Source organism: Taudactylus pleione, unplaced genomic scaffold (genome assembly GCF_031769625.1).
Source record: "Taudactylus pleione unplaced genomic scaffold, aTauple2 ptg000819l, whole genome shotgun sequence".
Classification (NCBI taxonomy): Eukaryota; Metazoa; Chordata; class Amphibia; order Anura; family Myobatrachidae; genus Taudactylus; species Taudactylus pleione.
Window position 1 is genome coordinate 949,807 of NW_028285221.1, and position 23,596 is coordinate 973,402.

General features: G+C 41.5%; 1 protein-coding gene across 1 annotated transcript in view; it reads left to right on the plus strand.

Moving 5' to 3' along the window:
- Positions 1-23,596, plus strand: part of LOC148474691 (cytochrome P450 4B1-like) — a 211,998-nt gene that overhangs the window by 128,453 nt on the left and 59,949 nt on the right. The window contains exons 8-9 of the mRNA XM_088458236.1: positions 10,336-10,526; positions 11,055-11,188. Coding sequence (XP_088314362.1) covers positions 10,336-10,526; positions 11,055-11,188 — 325 coding nt within the window. The remainder of the gene's footprint in view (positions 1-10,335; positions 10,527-11,054; positions 11,189-23,596) is intronic.

Consider the following 23,596-nt stretch of genomic DNA (forward strand, 5'->3'; position numbering starts at 1 on the left):
ACACTGACTACTGACAGCTCCATTCCCTTATCCCTGCACTAATACCGCACAGCACACTGACTACTGACAGCTCCATTCCCTTATCCCTGCACTAATACCGCACAGCACACTGACTACTGACAGCTCCATTCCCTTATCCCTGCACTAATACCGCACAGCACACTGACTACTGACAGCTTCATTCCCTTATCCCTGCACTAATACCGCACAGTACACTGACAGCTTCATTCCCTTATCCCTGCACTAATACCGCACAGAACACTGACTACTGACAGCTCCATTCCCTTATTCCTGCACTAATACCGCACAGAACACTGACAGCTCCTTTCCCTTATCCCTGCACTAATACCGCACAGCACACTGACTACTGATAACTCCATTCCCTTATCCCTGCACTATAACCACACAGCTCACTGACTACTGACAGCTCCATTCCCTTATCCCTGCACTAATACCGCACAGCACACTGACTACTGACAGCTCCATTCCCTTATCCTTGCACTAATACCGCACAGCACACTGACTACTGACAGCTCCATTCCCTTATCCCTGCACTAATACCGCACAGCACACTGACAACTGACATCTCCACTCCCTTATCCCTGCACTAATACCGCACAGCACACTGACTACTGACAGCTCCATTCCCTTATCCCTGCACTAATACCGCACAGCACACTGACTACTGACAGCTCCATTCCCTTATTCCTGCACTAATACCACACAGAACACTGACTACTGACATCTCCACTCCCTTATCCCTGCACTAATACCGCACAGCACACTGACTACTGACAGCTCCATTCTCTTATCCCTGCACTAATACCGCACAGCACACTGACTACTGACAGCTCCATTCCCTTATCCCTGCACTAATACCGCACAGCACACTGACTACTGACAGCTCCATTCCCTTATCCCTGCACTAATACCGCACAGCACACTGACTACTGACAGCTCCATTCCCTTATCCCTGCACTAATACCGCACAGAACACTGACTACTGACAGCTCCATTCCCTTATCCCTGCACTAATACCGCACAGCACACTGACTACTGACAGCTCCATTCCCTTATCCCTGCACTAATACCGCACAGAACACTGACTACTGACAGCTCCATTCCCTTATCCCTGCACTAATACCGCACAGCACACTGACTACTGACAGCTCCATTCCCTTATCCCTGCACTAATACCGCTGACCACACTGACTAGTGACAGCTCCATTCCCTTATCCCTGCACTAATACAACACAGCACACTGACTACTGACAGCTCCATTCCCTTATCCCTGCACTAATACCGCACAGAACACTGACTACTGACAGCTCCATTCCCTTATCCCTGCACTAATACCGCACAGAACACTGACAGCTCCATTCCCTTATCCCTGCACTAATACCGCACAGAACACTGACTACTGACAGCTCCATTCCATTATCCCTGCACTAATACCGCACAGCACACTGACTACTGACAGCTCCATTCCCTTATCCCTGCACTAATACCGCACAGCACACTGACAGCTCCATTCCCTTATCCTTGCACTAATACCGCACAGCACACTGACTACTGACAGCTCCATTCCCTTATCCCTGCACTAATACCGCACAGCACACTGACTACTGACAGCTCCATTCCCTTATCCCTGCACTAATACCGCACAGCACACTGACTACTGACAGCTCCATTCCCTTATCCCTGCACTAATACCGCACAGCACACTGACTACTGACAGCTCCATTCCCTTATCCCTGCACTAATACCGCACAGCACACTGACTCCTGACAGCTCCATTCCCTTATCCCTGCACTAATACCGCACAGCACACTGACTACTGACAGCTCCATTCCCTTATCCCTGCACTAATACCGCAGACCACAATATGGTGGCATTGAGATTATAAATATACCTTGATAGTTGCAGTTTCTATAGTGGGGCCATATGTAATAAGGTGAGAGTTTTAGAAAATGTTAGAAACTGTCACATTTTTAAACTCAGCCAATGTAATAAAGTTACAGAACATGTTTTTCAGACTCAAAAAACTCTCATCCAGGTGTTTCCTGTATTGAAAATATAACTCGATCAATGTATTAGTGTCAGAGATTTACTGCTAAACTCTCACATGTCCTAAACTCTCCCCCTATTACATTTGACCCGTGGTGTCTGTAGTTTTTCGAACATTATAACACAGGGATTTATACAGCTATTACATCATTATAAACCATAATATAATAGCGCTATCTCCATTCAGATATATACAATGCTGTGCGATCAGGATACACTTGGAATAATAACATGAAGTAATGATTTTTTTAATTATATTTAGGAGAAATATTATTTGGATAAAACGTTTGTTAAATTGAACTACCCACTTTTTGAATAATAAAAGAAAGGAGCCCCATACACAGCACACACATTGCTTCTATGCATGAGCAAAAAATTCCCTGCAGCTCCAGCGGTGCATTCATCACACAGTGCGCAGACCCTCCAACATGACCCCGCCATCATGTACACAAGTCCCTCTTACAGACCCTCCAACATGGCCCCGCCATCAGGTACACAAGTCCCTCTTACAGACCCTCCAACATGACCCCTCCATCAGGTACATAAGTCCCTATTACAGACCCTCCAACATGACCCCTCCATCAGGTACACAAGTCCCACTTACAGACCCTCCAACATGACCCCTTCATCAGGTACACAAGTCCCACTTACAGACCCTCCAACATGACCACTCCCATCAGGTACACAAGTCCCACTTACAGACCCTCCAACATGAACCCTCCATTAGGTACACAAGTCCCACTTACAGACCCTCCAACATGACCACTCCCATCAGGTACACAAGTCCCACTTACAGACCCTCCAACATGACCCCTCCATTAGGTACACAAGTCCCACTTACAGACCCTCCAACATGACCACTCCCATCAGGTACACAAGTCCCACTTACAGACCCTCCAACATGACCCCTCCATCAGGTACACAAGTCCCTCTTACAGACCCTCCAACATGACCCCTCCATCAGGTACACAAGTCCCTATTACAGACCCTCCAACATGACCACTCCATCAGGTACACAAGTCCCACTTACAGACCCTCCAACATGACCTTCATCAGGTACACAAGTCCCACTTACAGACCCTCCAACATGACCACTCCCATCAGGTACACAAGTCCCACTTACAGACCCTCCAACATGACCCCTCCCTCAGGTACACAAGTCCCACTTACAGACCCTCCAACATGACCACTCCCATCAGGTACACAAGTCCCACTTACAGATCCTCCAACATGACCCCTCCCATCAGGTACACAAGTCCCACTTACAGACCCTCCAACATGACCCCTCCCATCAGGTACACAATGCTCTGCTCCTGGACTTCCCACCTAATGTGTGATTGCAGCCACCTGTGTTGAACTAGGTAATTGATGAGAAGGGAGCTTCAACCCAGGTGGCTGCAATCATACATTAGGTGGGAAGTCCAGGAGCAGAGCATTGTGTACCTGATGGGAGGGGTCATGTTGGAGGATCTGAGTGTGTACTCACAAAGTGACTGCTGTGACCAGGATAGAGCCTTGTGTACCTGATGGAGGGGTCATGTTGGAGGGTCTGAGTGTGTACTCACAAAGTGGCTGCTGTGACCAGGATAGAGCCTTGTGTACCTGATGGGAGGGGTCATGTTGGAGGGTCTGAGTGTGTACTCACAAAGTGGCTGCTGTGACCAGGATAGAGCTTTGTGTACCTGATGGAGGGGTCATGTTGGAGGGTCTGAGTGTGTACTCACAAAGTGGTTGCTGTGACCAGGATAGAGCTTTGTGTACCTGATGTAACGGGTCTTGTTGGAGGGTCTGAGTGTGTACTCACAAAGTGGCTGCTGTGACCTGGATAGAGCCTTGTGTACCTGATGGAGGGGTCATGTTGGAGGGTCTGAGTGTGTACTCACAAAGTGGTTGCTGTGACCAGGATAGAGCTTTGTGTACCTGATGTAACGGGTCATGTAGGAGGGTCTGAGAGTGTACTCACAAAGTGGCTGCTGTGACCAGGATAGAGCCTTGTGTACCTGATGGAGGGGTCATGTTGGAGGGTCTGAGAGTGTACTCACAAAGTGACTGCTGTGACCAGGATAGAGCCTTGTGTACCTGATGGGAGGGGTCATGTTGGAGGGTCTGAGAGTGTACTCACAAAGTGACTGCTGTGACCAGGATAGAGCCTTGTGTACCTGATGGGAGGGGTCATGTTGGAGGTTCTGAGAGTGTACTCACAAAGTGACTGCTGTGACCAGGATAGAGCCTTGTGTACCTGATGGGAGGGGTCATGTTGGAGGGTCTGAGTGTGTACTCACAAAGTGACTGCTGTGACCAGGATAGAGCTTTGTGTACCTGATGTAACGGGTCATGTTGGAGGGTCTGAGTGTGTACTCACAAAGTGGCTGCTGTGACCAGGATAGAGCTTTGTGTACCTGATGGAGGGGTCATGTTGGAGGGTCTGAGTGTGTACTCACAAAGTGGCTGCTGTGACCAGGATAGAGCTTTGTGTACCTGATGGAGGGGTCATGTTGGAGGGTCTGAGTGTGTACTCACAAAGTGGTTGCTGTGACCAGGATAGAGCTTTGTGTACCTGATGTAACGGGTCATGTAGGAGGGTCTGAGAGTGTACTCACAAAGTGGCTGCTGTGACCAGGATAGGGCCTTGTGTACCTGATGGAGGGGTCATGTTGGAGGGTCTGAGAGTGTACTCACAAAGTGACTGCTGTGACCAGGATAGAGCCTTGTGTACCTGATGGGAGGGGTCATGTTGGAGGGTCTGAGAGTGTACTCACAAAGTGACTGCTGTGACCAGGATAGAGCCTTGTGTACCTGATGGGAGGGGTCATGTTGGAGGTTCTGAGAGTGTACTCACAAAGTGACTGCTGTGACCAGGATAGAGCCTTGTGTACCTGATGGGAGGGGTCATGTTGGAGGGTCTGAGTGTGTACTCACAAAGTGACTGCTGTGACCAGGATAGAGCTTTGTGTACCTGATGTAACGGGTCATGTTGGAGGGTCTGAGTGTGTACTCACAAAGTGGCTGCTGTGACCAGGATAGAGCTTTGTGTACCTGATGGAGGGGTCATGTTGGAGGGTCTGAGTGTGTACTCACAAAGTGGCTGCTGTGACCAGGATAGAGCTTTGTGTACCTGATGGAGGGGTCATGTTGGAGGGTCTGAGTGTGTACTCACAAAGTGGTTGCTGTGACCAGGATAGAGCTTTGTGTACCTGATGTAACGGGTCTTGTTGGAGGGTCTGAGTGTGTACTCACAAAGTGGCTGCTGTGACCTGGATAGAGCCTTGTGTACCTGATGGAGGGGTCATGTTGGAGGGTCTGAGTGTGTACTCACAAAGTGGTTGCTGTGACCAGGATAGAGCTTTGTGTACCTGATGTAACGGGTCATGTTGGAGGGTCTGAGAGTGTACTCACAAAGTGGCTGCTGTGACCAGGATAGAGCCTTGTGTACCTGATGGAGGGGTCATGTTGGAGGGTCTGAGAGTGTACTCACAAAGTGACTGCTGTGACCAGGATAGAGCCTTGTGTACCTGATGGGAGGGGTCATGTTGGAGGGTCTGAGAGTGTACTCACAAAGTGACTGCTGTGACCAGGATAGAGCCTTGTGTACCTGATGGGAGGGGTCATGTTGGAGGTTCTGAGAGTGTACTCACAAAGTGACTGCTGTGACCAGGATAGAGCCTTGTGTACCTGATGGGAGGGGTCATGTTGGAGGGTCTGAGTGTGTACTCACAAAGTGACTGCTGTGACCAGGATAGAGCTTTGTGTACCTGATGTAACGGGTCATGTTGGAGGGTCTGAGTGTGTACTCACAAAGTGGCTGCTGTGACCAGGATAGAGCTTTGTGTACCTGATGGAGGGGTCATGTTGGAGGGTCTGAGTGTGTACTCACAAAGTGACTGCTGTGACCAGGATAGAGCTTTGTGTACCTGATGTAACGGGTCATGTTGGAGGGTCTGAGTGTGTACCCACAAAGTGGCTGCTGTGACCAGGATAGAGCCTTGTGTACCTGATGGAGGGGTCATGTTGGAGGGTCTGAGTGTGTACTCACAAAGTGGTTGCTGTGACCAGGATAGAGCTTTGTGTACCTGATGTAACGGGTCATGTTGGAGGGTCTGAGAGTGTACTCACAAAGTGACTGCTGTGACCAGGATAGAGCTTTGTGTACCTGATGGAGGGGTCATGTTGGAGGGTCTGAGAGTGTACTCACTAAGTGGCTGCTGTGACCAGGATAGAGCTTTGTGTACCTGATGGAGGGGTCATGTTGGAGGGTCTGAGTGTGTACTCACAAAGTGTCTGCTGTGACCAGGATAGAGCTTTGTGTACCTGATGTAACGGGTCATGTTGGAGGGTCTGAGTGTGTACTCACAAAGTGGCTGCTGTGACCAGGATAGAGCTTTGTGTACCTGATGGAGGGGTCATGTTGGAGGGTCTGAGTGTGTACTCACAAAGTGACTGCTGTGACCAGGATAGAGCTTTGTGTACCTGATGTAACGGGTCATGTTGGAGGGTCTGAGTGTGTACCCACAAAGTGGCTGCTGTGACCAGGATAGAGCCTTGTGTACCTGATGGAGGGGTCATGTTGGAGGGTCTGAGTGTGTACTCACAAAGTGGTTGCTGTGACCAGGATAGAGCTTTGTGTACCTGATGTAACGGGTCATGTTGGAGGGTCTGAGAGTGTACTCACAAAGTGACTGCTGTGACCAGGATAGAGCTTTGTGTACCTGATGTAACGGGTCATGTTGGAGGGTCTGAGTTTGTACTCACAAAGTGGCTGCTGTGACCAGGATAGAGCTTTGTGTACCTGATGGAGGGGTCATGTTGGAGGGTCTGAGTGTGTACTCACAAAGTGGCTGCTGTGACCAGGATAGAGCTTTGTGTACCTGATGTAACGGGTCATGTTGGAGGGTCTGAGTGTGTACTCACAAAGTGGCTGCTGTGACCAGGATAGAGCTTTGTGTACCTGATGGAGGGGTCATGTTGGAGGGTCTGAGTGTGTACTCACAAAGTGACTGCTGTGACCAGGATAGAGCTTTGTGTACCTGATGTAACGGGTCATGTTGGAGGGTCTGAGTGTGTACCCACAAAGTGGCTGCTGTGACCAGGATAGAGCCTTGTGTACCTGATGGGAGGGGTCATGTTGGAGGTTCTGAGAGTGTACTCACAAAGTGACTGCTGTGACCAGGATAGAGCCTTGTGTACCTGATGGGAGGGGTCATGTTGGAGGGTCTGAGTGTGTACTCACAAAGTGACTGCTGTGACCAGGATAGAGCTTTGTGTACCTGATGTAACGGGTCATGTTGGAGGGTCTGAGTGTGTACTCACAAAGTGGCTGCTGTGACCAGGATAGAGCTTTGTGTACCTGATGGAGGGGTCATGTTGGAGGGTCTGAGTGTGTACTCACAAAGTGGCTGCTGTGACCAGGATAGAGCTTTGTGTACCTGATGGAGGGGTCATGTTGGAGGGTCTGAGTGTGTTCTCACAAAGTGGTTGCTGTGACCAGGATAGAGCTTTGTGTACCTGATGTAACGGGTCTTGTTGGAGGGTCTGAGTGTGTACTCACAAAGTGGCTGCTGTGACCTGGATAGAGCCTTGTGTACCTGATGGAGGGGTCATGTTGGAGGGTCTGAGTGTGTACTCACAAAGTGGTTGCTGTGACCAGGATAGAGCTTTGTGTACCTGATGTAACGGGTCATGTTGGAGGGTCTGAGAGTGTACTCACAAAGTGGCTGCTGTGACCAGGATAGAGCCTTGTGTACCTGATGGAGGGGTCATGTTGGAGGGTCTGAGAGTGTACTCACAAAGTGACTGCTGTGACCAGGATAGAGCCTTGTGTACCTGATGGGAGGGGTCATGTTGGAGGGTCTGAGAGTGTACTCACAAAGTGACTGCTGTGACCAGGATAGAGCCTTGTGTACCTGATGGGAGGGGTCATGTTGGAGGTTCTGAGAGTGTACTCACAAAGTGACTGCTGTGACCAGGATAGAGCCTTGTGTACCTGATGGGAGGGGTCATGTTGGAGGGTCTGAGTGTGTACTCACAAAATGACTGCTGTGACCAGGATAGAGCTTTGTGTACCTGATGTAACGGGTCATGTTGGAGGGTCTGAGTGTGTACTCACAAAGTGGCTGCTGTGACCAGGATAGAGCTTTGTGTACCTGATGGAGGGGTCATGTTGGAGGGTCTGAGTGTGTACTCACAAAGTGACTGCTGTGACCAGGATAGAGCTTTGTGTACCTGATGTAACGGGTCATGTTGGAGGGTCTGAGTGTGTACCCACAAAGTGGCTGCTGTGACCAGGATAGAGCCTTGTGTACCTGATGGAGGGGTCATGTTGGAGGGTCTGAGTGTGTACTCACAAAGTGGTTGCTGTGACCAGGATAGAGCTTTGTGTACCTGATGTAACGGGTCATGTTGGAGGGTCTGAGAGTGTACTCACAAAGTGACTGCTGTGACCAGGATAGAGCTTTGTGTACCTGATGGAGGGGTCATGTTGGAGGGTCTGAGAGTGTACTCACTAAGTGGCTGCTGTGACCAGGATAGAGCTTTGTGTACCTGATGGAGGGGTCATGTTGGAGGGTCTGAGTGTGTACTCACAAAGTGTCTGCTGTGACCAGGATAGAGCTTTGTGTACCTGATGTAACGGGTCATGTTGGAGGGTCTGAGTGTGTACTCACAAAGTGGCTGCTGTGACCAGGATAGAGCTTTGTGTACCTGATGGAGGGGTCATGTTGGAGGGTCTGAGTGTGTACTCACAAAGTGACTGCTGTGACCAGGATAGAGCTTTGTGTACCTGATGTAACGGGTCATGTTGGAGGGTCTGAGTGTGTACCCACAAAGTGGCTGCTGTGACCAGGATAGAGCCTTGTGTACCTGATGGAGGGGTCATGTTGGAGGGTCTGAGTGTGTACTCACAAAGTGGTTGCTGTGACCAGGATAGAGCTTTGTGTACCTGATGTAACGGGTCATGTTGGAGGGTCTGAGAGTGTACTCACAAAGTGACTGCTGTGACCAGGATAGAGCCTTGTGTACCTGATGGAGGGGTCATGTTGGAGGGTCTGAGAGTGTACTCACAAAGTGGCTGCTGTGACCAGGATAGAACTTTGTAGCAGCATTTGTATACAGTTGCAGAGGGGCGGATGCTGTTAAATGCAGTATAGGCTCCTGTGTGGTCACCTCTGGATTAGGCCCCTAATATCCTAATCCTGTGCTTTCTTCTTATCTGATGCTCTCATATTTTACCATAAACTGTTCCATGAACTGTCTGAGGGTTCAGAGTCTGATCCATAGAAATGACTTTGAGGATAGATGAAGGTGTAAAATTATTTTAGTAAGAATAATATCAATTTCTACTCAAAAGGGGGTGATAGAGAAATGGATCCATAGGGGGTGATAGAGGTGGACCCATAGGGGGTGATAGAGGTGGACCCATAGGAGGTGATAAAGAAGTGGACCCAAAGGGGGTGATAGAGAGGTGGACCCATAGGGGGTGATAGAGAGGTGGACCCATAGGGGGTGAAGTGGACCCAAAGGGGGTGATAGAGAAGTGGACCCAAAGGGGGTGATCGAGAGGTGGACCCATAGGGGGTGATAGACCCATCATTTTACCTCTGTGCATGCTTACCAAAGTTTAATGCTTCGAGACGCAGAGATGCGTGCAATTTAAAATTGAGTTTTTGGATAATAATGGGGGGGCTGACAGTTGCTGGTGTTTTGGTGTCATTGACTGTATCTAAAGTCTACCCTAACCCATAGTCACTCGGACATTTGCGTCTGCCACAGGCAATGTCCGATGGTGCGGCATGTGGGTTGCTGATAGTGCGCCTTTGTATCCACACTGGCTGATTCGTGTCACTGCTGGCGGGCATCTCAATACGCCCATCGGAGGTGGCAATGTGTGATCTGTCTGCAGACGGGGCTACTTCATTGTATAACATTAGATAAAAGTTGTGTCATGAATGTAAAATCCTACAGAAATCTGTGATATGTGAGATGTTTTGCAACAAGGAAGAAATTATTACAAATGACATTTTAGTTTTTGGTTTTGGTGTTATCTAAATGTCGCCCATTTTGCCTTTTAACATATTAACTTGCACAACTTAATGATGACGGACATGGTGTTATTATTTATAGAACGTGACTTGTGGCTAAAGTAACTTTTTATGTTACTCTTACTAAACTTTGATCAATTTCAACTCTATAGAATAATAGAATATCTCAGCGATTTAATAAAACATTACCAGGGATGTGTAGGAGTTCGGCCTAATGTTCTTTATAACTCCCCAGGATGAGAGCGGTCAGGGCCTGTCCGATGAGGACCTGCGGGCGGAGGTGGACACATTCATGTTCGAGGGACATGATACTACAGCCAGTGGGGTCTCCTGGATATTATACTGTATGGCCAAGTACCCCGAGCACCAGGAGAAATGCCGGGAGGAGATCCGAGAGGTCCTGGGAGAGAGGAACACAGTGGAGTGGTGAGAACTTTTTATCTCCATGTTATTTTTTTTACAGTACAATTTATTAAGCGGTTTCATAGGAGGGGCATAGTGGACCGAATTGTTGGGTCCATGAGGTGAAGTCCCACCAGCGCACTGTGCAGTTTGTATGTTCTTACCATGCCTGCGTGGACTGTTTTCCACAGCATCTAAACATACTGGTGCACCCTGTGTAGCTTTGGTGACTGGCTCCTTTGGAGAGGAAACTACATCTTGCTGCAGGAGGACCCCAGGTCCCAGCACCTGAAGATGCTTTATTAGGAGGTCACTGACTAACAAACAAGCAACAAACCACAAAACAAGTCAGAGGTCAAGGCAGGCAGCAAGCAAGTGCAGTCACAAATAAGCTAGGTGTACGGCAGATGGATATCGAGCTGTCGGGAAAAGTGAAGGGATTAATTACTGCTGCAAGCCAAGGGGAGGCTCGGGGAATTAATGTGACAGGGAACCGACTGGCCAGATGAGTAAAATGTAACCATGATAAATGTGTCCTTTGTGTGTGACCAGGGACGATCTGGGTAAGATGCCGTACACCACCATGTGTATTAAGGAGAGTATGCGTCTCTATCCCCCGGTACCTGGAGTGTCTCGTGAGCTCAGCCAGCCAATCACATTCTGCGATGGGAGGAGCCTGCCCAAAGGTCAGTCACTATTTCTACCTGGAAATACAGTATACATTCGGTCTACACTATGCTACATTCTAGATCAGTGACCCCTGCCAGAGTTTTGCTATTATGGAATGCTAAAATGGTGGAAGGGCATGCTGGGATGTGTAGTTCCAAAGCAGTTGCCTCTCCCTGTTGTAGAGCATGAACATTGGTATACAAATGAATGAACCATGGGTCTGATTCAGAGCCGGACGCAATTAGCGCTCGCTCGTCCAGAAAATAGGGGTGGCTATTCAAATGAACCGTTCGCTCTCTGCGGTCTGTTCACGCCTCTAGGTCTGAACGAGCGAACAAAACTTGCGGTCGTTTTTTGGAAAAATACGCCCCCTGGCCGCTCGCATCCTACGTCATGTCCGCTATTTATTAAATTAATCGAGTACATCGACCAGCGTATGAACTGCTCACTATTCTTGTGGTTGGTTTTTCCTACCGCAATCTTGCGAGCAGTTCTGACTATAAAATAACCCAGTGACGTGGTCAAAGACGCTGCTGTATTAATTATGCACACCCATAAAACGCCCGTTTTGACCTTTAAGCACGCCTGCGTTCGGATCTCCACTCCCCGTTTTCAAGCACCTTCCCCTGTTATCACCCACATACGCCTCCTCCTGTCACTCAAAATAGCAGGCATTCGCTATATAGCGAACAAACGAATTTCGGCCGCACTGATTGGTTCGCGCATGCGTATTACGATCCGTACTCATTCTCTTCCAATGAATGACATGTCTTATCCCTGCAATGTGTTTGTCATTCATGCTGTAGGGAGTAGCATACACTATATGGTGTCATACGCTATATGTAAATCTGTGTAACACTTCATATTGAATGTCGCACTAATTAACCCAACCTCTGCTGGGTACAACATGGCACGTTGGCACCATGTAACGCACATTTACCACAGACTTATGGCTGTACGTTGTGACGCATGAAGCCCACGATGTGATCAACTCAAGATCCAAAATAAATCTGCAGATGTAAAAATTGCGCCTGTTGATAGCGACTTCATAGATATTAGTACATGCAAAAGACACTTCACGCTATTGGTACACAATCAATGTAAATAAGTGTCATATAATAAATGATGTCACACTCTCCATATACAGTGTAATGAAGTATATTGTCCCCCTCCCCCCTCGTCCTTCATTTATCACCAGCACAGAAATCCAATGGGAACCGTCTTTCCTATAACAGACCAATAGGAAATAGTGATCCGAATGGGCGCTGCCATTTGCTATAATCCCACTATTGAATGACGTACAGGACGGAGATTATAGGAACCGCTATATAGGGCTGCAGGCCTCATCATCATCATGACACACCTTTACGCCAGGATAAGCGGCGTATCTGGGCATCTCCTTAGGTTGCAGTGATGTCATCGCCCTTACTGTACCCGGCTCACACTTTTCCTGCCCCTGTTACCCCTCCCCGGGCAGCTCTAAGAGGCGCTGAAATCTAGAAAACTGAGGAGTAATAATACAGAGACTGTGGGGCCTATTCATCAACACTTAATTATCGTTTTCAGGTCTTTTTTCCTTCATTTAGTTTTTTCTTGTATTCATCAACAGACTTAACGTAGGAGATGTCACTGATATAACCTGGGTAAGTCCGCCTGCGTTAGTTTCCACACTCCCCATACATTAGTACATTAGTATGGGGATATTAGTACATTAGTATGGGAACATTAGTACGGGTACATTAGTATGGAGATATTAGTACATTAGTATGGGGATATTAGTACATTAGTAGGGGTACATTAGTATGGGGATATTAGTACATTAGTATGGGTACATTAGTATGGGGATATTAGTACATTAGTATGGGTACATTAGTATGGGGATATTAGTACATTAGTATGGGGATATCATATTAGTACATTAGTATGGGGATATTAGTACATTAGTAGGGGTACATTAGTATGGGGATATTAGTACATTAGTATGGGGATATTAGTACATTAGTACAGGGATATTAGTACATTAGTATGGGTACATTAGTATGGGGATATTAGTACATTAGTATGGGGATATTAGTACATTAGTACGGGGATATTAGTACATTAGTATGGGTACATTAGTACGGGTACATTAGTATGGAGATATTAGTACATTAGTATGGGGATATTAGTACATTAGTAGGGGTACATTAGTATGGGGATATTAGTACATTAGTATGGGTACCTTAGTATGGGGATATTAGTACATTAGTATGGGTACATTAGTATGGGGATATTAGTACATTAGTATGGGGATATCATATTAGTACATTAGTATGGGGATATTAGTACATTAGTAGGGGTACATTAGTATGGGGATATTAGTACATTAGTATGGGTACATTAGTATGGGGATATTAGTACATTAGTATGGGTACATTAGTATGGGGATATTAGTACATTAGTATGGGGATATTAGTACATTAGTACGGGGATATTGGTACATTAGTATGGGATATTAGTACATTAGTATGGGGATATTAGTACCTTAGTAGGGGTACATTAGTATGGGGATATTAGTACATTAGTATGGGTACATTAGTATGGGGATATTAGTACATTAGTATGGGTACATTAGTATGGGGATATTAGTACATTAGTATGGGGATATCATATTAGTACATTAGTATGGGGATATTAGTACATTAGTAGGGGTACATTAGTATGGGGATATTATTACATTAGTATGGGTACATTAGTATGGGTACATTAGTATGGGGATATTAGTACATTAGTATGGGGATATTAGTACATTAGTATGGGTTCATTAGTACATTAGTATGGGGATATCATATTAGTACATTAGTATGGGGATATTAGTACATTAGTATGGGTACATTAGTATGGGGATATTAGTACATTAGTATGGGGATATTAGTACATTAGTAGGGGTACATTAGTATGGGGATATTAGTACATTAGTATAGGTACATTAGTATGGGGATATTAGTACATTAGTACGGGGATATTGGTACATTAGTATGGTATATAAGTACATTAGTATGGGGATATTAGTACCTTAGTAGGGGTACATTAGTATGGGGATATTAGTACATTAGTATGGGTACATTAGTATGGGGATATTAGTACATTAGTATGGGTACATTAGTATGGGGAAATTAGTACATTAGTATGGGGATATCATATTAGTACATTAGTATGGGGATATTAGTACATTAGTAGGGGTACATTAGTATGGGGATATTATTACATTAGTATGGGTACATTAGTATGGGTACCTTAGTACATTAGTATGGGGATATTAGTACATTAGTATGGGTTCATTAGTACATTAGTATGGGGTTATTAGTATGGGGATATTAGTACATTAGTATGGGGATATTAGTATGGGGATATTAGTACATTAGTATGGGGATATTAGTACCTTAGTAGGGGTACATTAGTATGGGGATATTAGTACGTTAGTATGGGTACATTAGTATTTGGATATTAGTACATTAGTATGGGTACATTAGTATGGGGATATTAGTACATTAGTATGGGGATATCATATTAGTACATTAGTATGGGGATATTAGTACATTAGTAGGGGTACATTAGTATGGGGATATTATTACATTAGTATGGGTACATTAGTATGGGTACATTAGTATGGGGATATTAGTACATTAGTATGGGGATATTAGTACATTAGTATGGGGATATTAGTACATTAGTATGGGTTCATTAGTACTTTAGTATGGGGATATCATATTAGTACATTAGTATGGGGATATTAGTACATTAGAATAGGTACATTAGTATGGGGATATTAGTACAATAGTATGGGGATATTAGTACATTAGTATGGGTACATTAGTATGGGGACATTAGTACATTAGTATGGGGATATTAGTACATTAGTATAGGTACATTAGTATGGGGATATTAGTACATTAGTACGGGGATATTGGTACTTTAGTATGGGATATTAGTACATTAGTATGGGGATATTAGTACATTAGTAGGGGTACATTAGTATGGGGATATTAGTACATTAGTATGGGTACATTAGTATGGGGATATTAGTACATTAGTATGGGTACATTAGTATGGGGAAATTAGTACATTAGTATGGGGATATCATATTAGTACATTAGTATGGGGATATTAGTACATTAGTAGGGGTACATTAGTGTGGGGATATTATTACATTAGTATGGGTACATTAGTATGGGTACATTAGTACATTAGTATGGGGATATTAGTACATTAGTATGGGTTCATTAGTACATTAGTATGGGGTTATTAGTATGGGGATATTAGTACATTAGTATGGGGATATTAGTATGGGGATATTAGTACATTAGTATGGTGATATTAGTACATTAGTATGGGTTCATTAGTACATTAGTATGGGGTTATCATATTAGTACATTAGTATGGGGATATTAGTACATTAGTAGGGGTACATTAGTATGGGGATATTATTACATTAGTATGGGTACATTAGTATGGGGATATTAGTACACTAGTATGGGGATATTAGTACATTAGTATGGGTACATTAGTATGGGTACATTAGTATGGGGATATTAGTACATTAGTATGGGGATATTAGTACATTAGTATGGGTTCATTAGTATGGGGTTATTAGTACATTAGTATGGGGATATTAGTACATTAGTAGGGGTACATTAGTATGGGGATATTAGTACATTGGTAGGGGTACATTAGTATGGGGATATTAGTACATTAGTAGGGGTACATTAGTATGGGGATATTAGTACATTAGTAGGGGTACATTAGTATGGGGATATTAGTACATTAGTATGGGGATATTAGTACATTGGTAGGGGTACATTAGTATGGGGATATTAGTACATTAGTCTGGGGATATTTGTACACTAGTATGGGGATATTAGTACATTAGTATATTAGTACATTAGTATGGGGATATTAGTACATTAGTAGGGGTACATTAGTATGGGGATATTAGTACATTAGTATGGGGATATTAGTACATTAGTATGGGGATATTAGTACACTAGTATGGGGATATTAGTACATTAGTATATTCGTACATTAATATGGGGATATTAGTACATTAGTATAGGGATATTAGTACATTAGTATGGGTACATTAGTATGGGGATATTAGTACACTAGTATGGGGATATTAGTACATTAGTAGGGGTACATTAGTATAGGGATATTAGTACATTAGTATATTAGTACATTAGTATGGGGATATTAGTACATTAGTATGGGGATATTAGTATATTAGTACATTAGTATGGGGATATTAGTACATTAGTAGGGGTACATTAGTATGGGGATATTAGTACACTAGTATGGGGATAATAGTACATTAGTATGGGGATATTAGTATGGGGATATTAGTACACTAGTATGGGGATATTAGTACATTAGTAGGGGTACATTAGTATGGGGATATTAGTACATTAGTATATTAGTACATTAGTATGGGGATATTAGTATGGGGATATTAGTACACTAGTATGGGGATATTAGTACATTAGTAGGGGTACATTAGTATGGGGATATTAGTACCTTAGTATGGGTACATTAGTATGGGAATATTAGTACACTAGTATGGGGATATTAGTACATTAGTAGGGGTACATTAGTATGGGGATATTAGTACATTAGTATATTAGTACATTAGTATGGGGATATTAGTACATTAGTATGGTCACATTAGTACATTAGTACATTAGAATGGGGATATTAGTACATTAGTATGGGGATATTAGTACATTAGTAGGGGTACATTAGTATGGGGATATTAGTACATTAGTATGGGGATATTAGTACATTAGCATGTGTACATTAGTATGGGGATATTAGTACATTAGTATGGGGATATTTGTACATTAGTAGGGGTACATTAGTATGGGGATATTAGTACATTAGTATGGGGATATTAGTACATTAGTATGGGTACATTAGTATAGGAATATTAGTACATTAGTATGGGTACATTAGTATGGGGATATTAGTACATTAGTATGGGTACATTAGTACATTAGTATGGGTACATTAGTATGGGTACATTAGTATGGGTACATTAGTATGGGGATATTAGTTCATTAGTATGGGGATATCATATTAGTACATTAGTATGGGGATATTAGTACATTAGTAGGGGTACATTAGTATGGGGATATTAGTACATTAGTATGGGTACATTAGTATGGGGATATTAATACATTAGTATGGGTACATTAGTATGGGGATATTAGTACATTAGTATGGGGATATTAGTACATTAGTACGGGGATATTGGTACATTATTATGGGATATTAGTACATTAGTATGGGGATATTAGTACCTTAGTAGGGGTACATTAGTATGGGGATATTAGTACATTAGTATGGGTACATTAGTATGGGGATATTAGTACATTAGTATGGGTACATTAGTATGGGGATATTAGTACATTAGTATGGGGATATCATATTAGTACATTAGTATGGGGATATTAGTACATTAGTAGGGGTACATTAGTATGGGGATATTATTACATTAGTATGGGTACATTAGTATGGGTACATTAGTATGGGGATATTAGTACATTAGTATGGGGATATTAGTACATTAGTATGGGGATATTAGTACATTAGTATGGGTTCATTAGTACATTAGTATGGGGTTATTAGTACATTAGTATGGGGATATCATATTAGTACATTAGTATGGGGATATTATTACATTAGAATGGGTACATTAGTATTGGGATATTAGTACATTAGTATGGGGATATTAGTACATTAGTAGGGGTACATTAGTATGGGGATATTAGTACATTAGTATAGGTACATTAGTATGGGGATATTAGTACATTAGTACGGGGATATTGGTACATTAGTATGGGATATTAGTACATTTGTATGGGGATATTAGTACCTTAGTAGGGGTACATTAGTATGGGTTTATTAGTACATTAGTATGGGTACATTAGTATGGGGATATTAGTACATTAGTATGGGTACATTAGTATGGGGAAATTAGTACATTAGTATGGGGATATCATATTAGTACATTAGTATGGGGATATTAGTACATTAGTAGGGGTACATTAGTATGGGGATATTATTACATTAGTATGTGTAAATTAGTATGGGTACATTAGTACATTAGTATGGGGATATTAGTACATTAGTATGGGTTCATTAGTACATTAGTATGGGGTTATTAGTATGGGGATATTAGTACATTAGTATGGGGATATTAGTACATTAGTAGGGGTATATTAGTATGGGGATATTATTACATTAGTATGGGTACATTAGTATGGGTACATTAGTACATTAGTATGGGGATATTAGTACATTAGTATGGGTTCATTAGTACATTAGTATGGGTTATTAGTATGGGGATATTAGTACATTAGTATGGGGATATTAGTATGGGGATATTAGTACATTAGTATGGGGATATTAGTACATTAGTATGGGTTCATTAGTACATTAGTATGGGGTTATTAGTACATTAGTATGGGGATATCATATTAGTACATTAGTATGGGGATATTAGTACATTAGTAGGGGTACATTAGTATGGGGATATTATTACATTAGTATGGGTACATTAGTATGGGGATATTAGTACACTCGTATGGGGATATTAGTACATTAGTATGGGTACATTAGTATGGGTACATTAGTATGGGTACATTAGTATGGGGATATTAGTACATTAGTATGGGTTCATTAGTATGGGGTTATTAGTACTTTAGTATGGGGATATTAGTACATTAGTAGGGGTACATTAGTATGGGGATATTAGTACATTAGTAGGGGTACATTAGTATGGGGATATTAGTACATTAGTAGGGGTACATTAGTATGGGGATATTAGTACATTAGTAGGGGTACATTAGTATGGGGATATTAGTACATTAGTATGGGGATATTAGTACATTGGTAGGGGAACATTAGTATGGGGATATTAGTACATTAGTATGGGGATATTTGTACACTAGTATGGGGATATTAGTACATTAGTATATTAGTACATTTGTATGGGGATATTAGTACATTAGTAGGGGTACATTAGTATGGGGATATTAGTACATTAGTATGGGGATATTAGTACATTAGTATGGGGATATTAGTACACTAGTATGGGGATATTAGTACATTAGTATATTAGTACATTAGTATGGGGATATTAGTACATTAGTATAGGGATATTAGTACATTAGTATGGGTACATTAGTATGGGGATATTAGTACACTAGTAAGGGGATATTAGTACATTAGTAGGGGTACATTAGTATGGGGATATTAGTACATTAGTATGGGGATATTAGTACATTAGTATGGGGATATTAGTATATTAGTACATTAGTATGGGGATATTAGTACATTAGTATGGGGATATTAGTACACTAGTATGGAGATATTAGTACATTAGTATGGGGATATTAGTATGGGGATATTAGTACACTAGTATGGGGATATTAGTACATTAGTAGGGGTACATTAGTATGGGGATATTAGTACACTAGTATGGGGATATTAGTACATTAGTAGGGGTACATTAGTATGGGGATATTAGTACATTAGTATATTAGTACATTAGTATGGGGATATTAGTATGGGGATATTAGTACACTAGTATGGGGATATTAGTACATTAGTAGGGGTACATTAGTATGGGGATATTAGTACCTTAGTATGGGTACATTGGTATGGGGATATTAGTACACTAGTATGGGGATATTAGTACATTAGTAGGGGTACATTAGTATGGGGATATTAGTACATTAGTACATTAGTATGGGGATATTAGTACATTAGTATATTAGTACATTAGTATGGTCACATTAGTACATTAGTACATTAGAATGGGGATATTAGTACATTAGTATGGGGATATTAGTACATTAGTAGGGGTACATTAGTATGGGGATATTAGTACATTAGTATGGGGATATTAGTACATTAGCATGTGTACATTAGTATGGGGATATTAGTACATTAGTATGGGGATATTTGTACATTAGTAGGGGTACATTAGTATGGGGATATTAGTACATTAGTATGGGGATATTAGTACATTAGTATGGGTACATTAGTATGGGGATATTAGTACATTAGTATGGGTACATTAGTATGGGGATATTAGTACATAAGTATGGGTACATTAGTATATTAGTATGGGTACATTAGTATGGGTACATTAGTATGGGTACATTAGTATGGGGATATTAGTACATTAGTATGGGTACATTAGTATGGGGATATTAGTACATTAGTATGGGGATATTAGTACATTAGTACGGGGATATTGGTACATTAGTATGGGATATTAGTACATTAGTATGGGGATATTAGTACCTTAGTAGGGGTACATTAGTATGGGGATATTAGTACATTAGTATGGGTACATTAGTATGGGGATATTAGTACATTAGTATGGTTACATTAGTATGGGGATATTAGTACATTAGTATGGGGATATCATATTAGTACATTTGTATGGGGATATTAGTACATTAGTAGGGGTACATTAGTATGGGGATATTGGTACATTAGTATGGGTACATTAGTATGGGGATATTAGTACATTAGTATGGGGATATTAGTACATTAGTATGGGGATATTAGTACATTAGTATGGGTTCATTAGTACATTAGTATGGGGTTATTAGTACATTAGTATGGGGATATCATATTAGTACATTAGTATGGGGATATTAGTACATTAGTATGGGTACATTAGTATGGGGATATTATTACATTAGAATGGGTACATTAGTATGGGGATATTAGTACATTAGTATGGGGATATTAGTACATTAGAATGGGGATATTAGTACATTAGTAGGGGTACATTAGTATGGGGATATTAGTACATTAGTATAGGTACATTAGTATGTGGATATTAGTACATTAGTACGGGGATATTGGTACATTAGTATGGGATATTAGTACATTAGTATGGGGATATTAGTACCTTAGTAGGGGTACATTAGTATGGGGATATTAGTACATTAGTATAGGTACATTAGTACATTAGTATGGGTACATTAGTATGGGGAAATTAGTACATTAGTATGGGGATATCATAATAGTACATTAGTATGGGGATATTTGTACATTAGTAGGGGTACATTAGTATGGGGATATTATTACATTAGTATGGGTACATTAGTATGGGTACATTAGTACATTAGTATGGGGATATTAGTACATTAGTATGGGTTCATTAGTACATTTGTATGGGGTTATTAGTATGGGGATATTAGTACATTAGTATGGGGATATTAGTATGGGGATATTAGTACATTAGTATGGGGATATTAGTACATTAGTATGGGTTCATTAGTACATTAGTATGGGGTTATTAGTACATTAGTATGGGGATATCATATTAGTACATTAGTATGGGGATATTAGTACATTAGTAGCGGTACATTAGTATGGGGATATTATTACATTAGTATGGGTACATTAGTATGGGGATATTAGTACACTAGTGTGGGGATATTAGTACATTAGTATGGATACATTAGTATGGGTACATTAGTATGGGGATATTAGTACATTAGTATGGGGATATTAGTACATTAGTATGGGTTCATTAGTATGGGGTTATTAGTACATTAGTATGGGGATATTAGTACATTAGTAGGGGTACATTAGTATGGGGATATTAGTACATTAGTAGGGGTACATTAGTATGGGGATATTAGTACATTAGTAGGGGTACATTAGTATGGGGATATTAGTACATTAGTATGGGGATATTAGTACATTGGTAGGGGTACATTAGTATGGGGATATTAGTACATTAGTATGGGGATATTTGTACACTAGTAAGGGGATATTAGTACATTAGTATATTAGTACATTAGTATGGGGATATTAGTACATTAGTAGGGGTACATTAGTATGGGGATATTAGTACATTAGTATGGGGATATTAGTACAATAGTATGGGGATATTAGTACATTAGTATATTAGTACATTAGTATGGGGATATTAGTACATTAGTATAGGGATATTAGTACATTAGTATGGGTACATTAGTATGGGGATATTAGTATACTAGTATGGGGATATTAGTACATTAGTATGGGTACATTAGTATGTGGATATTAGTACATTAGTATGGGTACATTAGTATGGGGATATTAGTACATTAGTATGGTTACATTAGTATGGGGATATTAGTACATTAGTATGGGGATATCATATTAGTACATTTGTATGGGGATATTAGTACATTAGTAGGTGTACATTAGTATGGGGATATTGGTACATTAGTATGGGTACATTAGTATGGGGATATTAGTACATTAGTATGGGGATATTAGTACATTAGTATGGGGATATTAGTACATTAGTATGGGTTCATTAGTACATTAGTATGGGGTTATTAGTACATTAGTATGGGGATATCATATTAGTACATTAGTATGGGGATATTAGTACATTAGTATGGGTACATTAGTATGGGGATATTAGTACATTAGTATGGGTACATTAGTATGGGGAAATTAGTACATTAGTATGGGGATATCATATTAGTACATTAGTATGGGGATATTAGTACATTAGTAGGGGTACATTAGTATGGGGATATTATTACATTAGTATGGGTACATTAGTATGGGTACATTAGTACATTAGTATGGGGATATTAGTACATTAGTATGGGTTCATTAGTACATTAGTATGGGGTTATTAGTATGGGGATATTAGTACATTAGTATGGGGATATTAGTATGGGGATATTAGTACATTAGTATGGTGATATTAGTACATTAGTATGGGTTCATTAGTACATTAGTATGGGGTTATCATATTAGTACATTAGTATGGGGATATTAGTACATTAGTAGGGGTACATTAGTATGGGGATATTATTACATTAGTATGGGTACATTAGTATGGGGATATTAGTACACTAGTATGGGGATATTAGTACATTAGTATGGGTACATTAGTATGGGTACATTAGTATGGGGATATTAGTACATTAGTATGGGGATATTAGTACATTAGTATGGGTTCATTAGTATGGGGTTATTAGTACATTAGTATGGGGATATTAGTACATTAGTAGGGGTACATTAGTATGGGGATATTAGTACATTGGTAGGGGTACATTAGTATGGGGATATTAGTACATTAGTAGGGGTACATTAGTATGGGGATATTAGTACATTAGTAGGGGTACATTAGTATGGGGATATTAGTACATTAGTATGGGGATATTAGTACATTGGTAGGGGTACATTAGTATGGGGATATTAGTACATTAGTCTGGGGATATTTGTACACTAGTATGGGGATATTAGTACATTAGTATATTAGTACATTAGTATGGGGATATTAGTACATTAGTAGGGGTACATTAGTATGGGGATATTAGTACATTAGTATGGGGATATTAGTACATTAGTATGGG